This window comes from Moschus berezovskii, chromosome 9 (assembly GCF_049115385.1).
Source record: "Moschus berezovskii isolate FMDL1 chromosome 9, NW_MosBer_1.0, whole genome shotgun sequence".
Lineage (NCBI taxonomy): Eukaryota > Metazoa > Chordata > Mammalia > Artiodactyla > Moschidae > Moschus > Moschus berezovskii.
In genome coordinates, this window is record NC_142468.1 from 101,370,909 (window position 1) to 101,378,603 (window position 7,695).

At 35.3% G+C, this 7,695-nt stretch overlaps 1 protein-coding gene across 1 annotated transcript; it reads right to left on the bottom strand.

The window, feature by feature from the left end:
- Positions 1 to 4,699: 4,699 nt before the first annotated feature.
- LOC148776713 (olfactory receptor 4K14-like) lies at positions 4,700 to 5,644 on the bottom strand. The gene has a single exon (XM_088840374.1). The coding sequence runs from the start codon at positions 5,636 to 5,638 to the stop codon at positions 4,700 to 4,702; it is 939 nt and encodes a 312-aa protein (XP_088696500.1). The 5' UTR covers positions 5,639 to 5,644.
- Positions 5,645 to 7,695: the final 2,051 nt, after the last annotated feature.

Genomic DNA, 7,695 nt, shown 5'->3' on the forward strand with positions numbered 1-7,695 from the left:
TAAATTGAGATGCAAAAGAGCATTTTATTTTCAAGTGGAAAGTATACATAAGAGATTAGGTTTAGGTCCACAGGCATAGAGAAGTTACATTAATTTATGACTCAATTCATTCAACAACTATTACTGTCCACTTGCCTTCCTTTGCCCCAAACGTACACCTATAGTTAACACAGAGAATTCCTTATAATGAGTAGAATGAAAATTGAAAATTTGGGCCTGAACATGCAGATGGTTTTTGCATGTTATGTTGGTCGCAACTAGGAGTAAAAGGCTACAGGTTTACAGTCTCAATTTAGTGAAACATTGTGTTTGAATATAACTTAGTTGTGGTTAGTATTTGGGCATCCCAGGTGGTGCTAGTGGCAAAGAACCCACCTGCCAATTCAGGAGACATGAGATTCGGGTTCGACCCCTGGGTTTGGAAGAGCCCCTGGAGGAGGGCATGGTAACCCATTCCAGTATTCTTGCCTGGAGAATCCCATGGACAGAGGAGCCTGGTGGGTTACAGTCCATGGGACTGCGAAGAGTTGAACACAACTGAAGCAACTTAGCATGCACATTGTCAGTATTCTGACTATGATCCTGAAAAACACTAATAAGAAATTCTCCCATTTGGAAGAAATGCAAGCAGTGTATTTGGTTGTCCGCTTTGTTTGGCTAGAAGCATGCATTTATACTGATTCATGAAAAGTTATTAATGGTTCTGTTAGATGGTCAGAGCTTAAAGTAAATAGAATTGGAAGACTGGTGGCAAAGAATTCCTGGGGGAGAATTGGTGGTAATTGATCTCTCAGAAGAGGCACAGATTATGAAAAATCTGTGTCTCATGTATTCTTACCAAAGGGTATCCATTATAGAGGAAACTTTAGTAGCAGACTAATAAATTCTATAAATGCTAACCTATTTTTCCAGCCACCTCCGGTGCTTTCTAAATGGGATTTTGTACAAAATAACCATGGTCAGAAATCATGTATTGCTAAACACTGCATTTGATCAAGTTTATTTTATAGCAAAGCAATTAGCAACAATGGTTATAGATCATAACATGTACTTGCTGCTGCTGCTGTTAAGTCGCTTCAGTCATGTCCAACTCTATGCGACCCCATAGACGGCAGCCCACCAGGCTCCGCCGTCCCTGGGATTCTCTAGGCAAGAACACTGGAGTGGGTTGCCATTCCCTTCTCCAATGTGTGAAAGTGAAGTCGCTCAGTCGTGTCTGACTCTTAGCGACCCCATGGACTGCAGCCCACCAGGCTCCTCCATCCATGGGATTTTCCAGGCAAGAGTACTGGAGTGGGGTGCCATTGTCTTTGCGGAACATGTACTTAATCACCCATAAATAGCTGATCTAATAAATAGTAGAATGGCATACTAAAGACTTCCTGATGAGTCTTTTGGGAGATAATATGTTCATTCTCTGATTCTGGAATCAAAATGTGGAAGTGATAGTTAATCCTTACACTGTGATGCTTCATAACCCACTCACAAAATTTTTGCTTCCCACCTACCACTTTGAACGCTTCCACCAGAGTAAATAGTATCTTCACTAACTTGGAAGTTAAGACTGATTACTGTCCATTTAAGTTTGGCTAGAGAATGTATAAAATATGCATCCCACTGATTAATATCTGTGAGGATGAATATAAAAGAAACCAGTGAGAATTAAGGAGAATTTGCCTTTGTGATAAGTGTATGAAAAATAATGTCAGATAGTATGAAAATGACTGTAATGTTTGAGTTGAGAGCATGTGATACTTGCATTTGTTGTGGCAAATTATATTACAAGACAATATAAGTTTCATTTTTTCATCCTATCCCCTTCTATCTTCAGAATATTAGAAAATTCATACAAATTGTACTTAAGAGGTTTATTTTTTAAGGACTGAGAGAAGTAAAAAGATACCCATTATAATAGGCAGGGTAAAAGATGCTTTAAAAATACAGAGGTGACAATGCAGCAAATGAATGGGCATACCCATGAGAAAAAACTGAGGCGACCACCCGAAATAGAGACAGCCATGCGGTTGGCTCTTGGTCCTTTGGCTCCACCTCTGTGCAGGCATGTTCTTGGTGATGTTTCTTTCATTCCCAACTTTCACTCCATGATAAAATTAGCTTGCAAATCATATTACTCCCAATATTTTTTATACAGTTATATTGATAGAGACACTCTAATATTTTATTCTTGGCGTAATTTATTCTTTTACTCTCAGGAATAGTTTTCTATTGTACTGTGTAGTGTCATATAATAAATGAATAATTTTTGAAATCAGATTGACCTTTGAACCCTTAAGTGAAGAAAAAATTAAATTGTACTATCTTGAGGAACTGTATTTCATATTTCTGAGTCTCATTTTCTTATCCATAGTTTGGGAATAATAGTACGTTTATATAATAAACATAGCAGTGGTATAGAGCAGGCATTCAAGGATGATAAGTACTATTTTTTTTGCTAAAATTGTTTTAATTTTTTCACTTTAGTTGAAGCATAGTTGATTTATAATATTATACAGTATTAGTTTTAGGGATACAGCAAAGTGATTCAGCTGTATATGTGTATATATATATATATATACACTCAGTATATGTATTCAGCTATTATAGGTTATTACAAGATATTGAATATAATTCCATGTGACATACATAAATCCCTGTTGCTTATCTATTTTATGTATAGTACTTTGTATCTGCCAATTCCATTCTCCTCAATTATCCCTAATCCCATCCTTTCTCCTTTGGTAACCCTAAGTATGTTTCTTTTGAGAGTCTGTTTCTGTTTTGTGTATAGATTCATTTATATTATTTTTATATTCTACACATTTCTACACAGAAGTAATAGCATATAATATTTTTCTTTCTCTGTATGACTGATTTCACTTAGTATGATTTTCTCTATATTCAACTACCTTGTTAAAAATGAAAATGTTTCATTCTTTTTTGTATCTGAGTAATATTCCAGTAAGTGTGTGTGTGTGTGTGCATGTATCACATCTTCTTAAATCAATCTTCTGTTGATGAGCAGTTGATTTGTTTCCATGTCTTGGCTATTGTAAATAATTCCTATGAACATTGGGGTTTATGTATCTTTTCAAATTAGAGTTTTCATTTTTTATGGATATATGGCCAGGAGTGGGATTGCTTTACATTTATTTCTAGGCTCTCTATTTTGTTCCATTGACCTATAGGTCTATTTTGTGCCAATACCATGCTGTTTTGATACTGTAGCTTTATAGTATAGTCTGAATCCTAGAAGGGCTATGTCTCCAGCTTTGTTCTTTTTCTTCAGGATTGCTTGGCAACTCTGGTTCTTTTGTAGTTCCAAAAAATTTTTAGGATTGTTTATTCTAGTTCAGTGAAGAATGCTATGAATGTTTTGAAAAGTATCACAGTAAATTTGTAGGTTGCTTTGGGTAGTATAGCCATTTTAACAGCATTAATTCTTCCAGTCTATGAGCATGAGATATCTTTCTATTCCTTTGAATAAGTTTCAGTTTCCTTTATCAGTGTTTTATAGTTCTCAGCATACAGATTTTTCACCTCAGTTAAAATTATTCCTAGGTTTTTTTTTTTGGTATTTTACTTTTGACAATATTTTAAATGGAATTGTTTTTTGCTTTCATTTTCTGATACTTCATTGTTATGTAAGTGCATCACTTTTATTCTGCCATTTTTCTATTTTTCTGTCCATATAAAGAGAAATGAAATTTCTATATGTACCATATTTTTATTTTAGGACTTTTATTATTGATTCTTACAACTGAATTTTAATTTACTTAATTTATACCTCTAAAGGAAAGGAAATTTTATTTATTATTTAAAATTTTTAGGAATATTTAATTCATGAAAAAAGACTGTACTTAAATACGCCATGATTGATAAATGGTATTGATATTTGAATAAAAAATATCCTTTTATATATAAATTAAAATATGTTTTAAAAATATTGATTACAAATATTAAGTACTGCAGTTTCAAGAATTAACCAGGTAAGGCATAGCCCCTACCATTAAGGAATTTACAATTTCAGGACTTTTAAACCAATGGTTAATATAATTCAAAGTATAAATGTTAATCCTTGAGACTAAGATAATCAAAGGAAATATTATTTGGGTTTTTTTCTTTTATTGAGTTAATGGAAACCAAACACAGAATAGCTTCTTCTATTATTCTAGTGTCCACTGTCATTCCCTAGTACTGTACCACTGTTATTCTCTCTTTATTTTTCTCCTACTGCTTTCCATTAGTATTTGGGTAGAGACTGAAGCTAAACAGTAATTCAGTTGACAAGAGGTCAAGTGAAAAGTCTGAGGGAAAGAGTCAGTGTTACAGAAACACCTTCCAAATGGAATTAGGAGAAAATTCTAAAGAAGTTTATTAAGATGCTATCCATCAGAATGGATGTATAGCTTGGTTGAATGAATTTTAGCTTCTCACTTAATACAGTTAAAGGCATAGGAAAGCTGATTAGATAATTCAGTCACAAAGAAGAACCATTTGTGTTGAATGTTAGGGAAACATTCTGTGGTGTTCTACTGGTTGATTAGTAAATGTTGAAATTCCATGAACTTTATTAACCCTATTCCTGTACTTAGAGACAGGCATAAAATGTAGATATAAATTGAATGCCTAGAATTTTCAACCTCTTTTATAAGGTCAGTATATTGTCAATTTGAACTGCTTCCAGTGAGGTTTCTGGGCATTAAATATTTCCCTTGGGATGTATGTAGTAGCTTCTGAATCTCTTCAGAGCAGTTTTTATCTCTTTATTTCTCAGGGTATAAATGGCTGGATTTAGGAGAGGTGTAATAACAGAGTAAAACACAGCAAGAAATTTGTCCACCCAGGTGATGCTGAGTGGCCACACATAGATGAAGATGCAGGGCCCGAAGAAGAGCAACACCACTGTGATGTGGGCAGTGCAGGTAGAGAGTGCCCTGGATGCACCAGCTTTAGAGCTTTGGTGAACAGTAAGAAGAATATATGTGTAGGATATCAACAAAACTATAAAGCAGGTCATGGCTGGAACCCCACTGTCAGCATTCATTAATATTCCCAAGTTATAAGAGTCTATGCAGGCAAGCTTGATTACCAGTGGTATGTCACAGAAGAAACTGTCAATTTCCCTGGGGCCACAGAAAGGCAATTGCACAATCACTGCCATTTGACTCATGGCTTGCACAAAGTCAGTGGTCCAGGAAGTCGCCACAAGCCCAATGCACTTTTGCAGGTTCATTATGGTTAAATAGTGAAGTGGCTTGCAGATAGCCACATAGCGGTCATAGGCCATTACTACCAATAGCACCATCTCACCCCCTCCAAAAAAATGCACAAAGAGGACCTGACACATGCAGCCTCCAAAGGAAATAGTCTTGTTCTCTCTGACAAAGTCTGTAATCATCTTAGGAGTGGTCACTGAGCAAAGCCACATATCAACAAAGGAAAGGTTGGCCAATAAGAAGTACATGGGAGAATGCAGATGGGGGTCAGTGGTGATTAAGATTATGGTGGCAATGTTTCCAAATACAATGATCAGGTAAAGCATAAAAAATATCAGTAAGAGTAAGACCTGCATAGTCCATGAGTGACAAAGTCCCAGAAGCACAAATTCTGACACTACAGACAGATTTCCTGCATCCATTTAATTCAGCACGTCCTCTAAAATAACCAGGAGAAAAAGACAGATTTTTCAGTTAGTGGGATGGGAAAGAATACTTAATCTTTAGAAACTGGTTGAAATTCTATCTCAATGAAGTTTAAATTCATAGAAAATTAGCATCTATACCTGAAAGTGAATATCTAATTGGGAAGACAGATATTGGGAAAATACTCATAGTATTATGACCAAAAGAGAAGTAAAGGCCTAAAATTTGCTTTCCAAGATAGACTTCTTATAAATGATTAATTAAGAAGACATTCCCACAAAGAAGTGAGAAAGGTGGATAGCAAAATGAAAGGCTGAGAAAAGATTGTAGTGTCACCTAGAAACTAGTTTCAGTCTGCTTCCCCAGTGAAAAGAATCTGAGTGCAGGACCAGCAACTGTTACGCTGTAATAACTATGATTTGAGTAGTCTGCTTAGGAAGATGATGGTGAACTGATGCTGAAGTCCAGAACAAATGCCAGAGCACAAAATTACAGTTTCTCTCTATTATGCATACTGATTTCTTTAAGCCTCTTTTGAGTGTCTTCTATAAGACATCATTCAATTAAATTTTTACCTTATTTCTCTGTATTATATATTGGAAAAATCTTTAGGAGAAAAGCCATATAATAAATACCAGGCATGATAATTCACATGCAAAACAAGCACATAATTTATCATTGTTTAAGATCACAAGTCAATAGAATTCATTTAGTTAACTAAATCTATTAGAAAAAATGTCTGGAGAATTATGTGAGAAAAGGAGGTTAACTCAGACTCAGGTTCTGTTTTGATGACATCTGAATGAACGTTCCCTATAACTCGAGCTTATGAATAGAAAATATTTACTTTCAATTATATCAGTAGATGGTAAGAAACCCTAGGTTTTGAAATATTACTGTAAATGTATAAAAATATTTTCTAAGATTACAATAAGCTACAGACATGTGTAAGCAAAGTATGTCTTTGTTAGTACTGAATGAACATGAAGTTAAAACTTCAGAGATCATCAATTACTGACCTCTAAATAGAATAAAGATATAGCTTATATTAATCCTTAAGTACGTTAAGAATTCCTCTCAAGCTGAATGGTGGAAATATAACTGTGTATCTCAAGTGAAAGTGAAAGTCGCTCAGTCTTGTCTGACTCTTTGCTACTCCAAAGACTATACAGTCCATGGAATTCTCCAGGCCAGAATACTGGAGTGGGTTGCCATTTCCTTCTCCAAGGGATCTTCCTGACCCAGGTATCGAACTCAGGTCTCCTGCATTTCAGGCAGATGCTTTACCCTCTGAGCCACCAGGGAAGCCCCCCAATCTAACAGACTTGTCTTCAAATCAGAAAACATACAGAAATTACTTAAAGTTATCTGGTATTCAGCATATGTTTAATAAATACTAGTTATTCCCCCTCCTTATTGATTAAAATGTAACTTAAAACTCTGCAGTTTCCAAAGATTTCAAAAAACAATCTTAGTTAACTGCCAACCACCTTTTGTAACCAAAATATATAAAGTAAATTTTATTTAAAATAATAACTGATTACATTTTCTTTAAATTACATTAAGCAACATTATAAGATGTGGATGCAAAGGAAATATCAAGAAGCAAGAATTGCTTCTTGCTTTCCATGAGCTTAACAAGTTTTTCACTTTTGACATCTGCTTCTATAGGTTAAAGCGTCTGCCTGCAATGCGGGAGACCTGGGTTTGATCCCTGGGTCGGGAAGATGCCCTGGAGAAGGAAATGGCAACCCACTGCAGTATTCTTGCCTGGAGAATCCCATGGATGGATGAGCCTGGTGGGCTACAGTCCACAGGGTCGCAAAGAGTCAGACACGACTGAGAGATTTCACTTCACTTCACTTTTCACTTTCTATCTAGGAAGTGTTTCGTATTTTAAGAAAGCCTTCAAGAGAATAGTACATTTTTTTTTTAGAGTACCTTTAAATCCTGTAACTTAGGGTCAGTTTTCACAGGAAGAGGTAGTTATAACTTCGGGATTAGTGAAAATGAAAAAAATAGGGAAAGGAGACAAATTGAGTTACTTTTTCTA

Coding starts and splice junctions, on each gene's coding strand:
- LOC148776713 (XM_088840374.1), bottom strand. CDS start 5,638: ATGGATGCAGGAAATCTGTCTGTAGTGTCAGAATTTGTGCTTCTGGGA.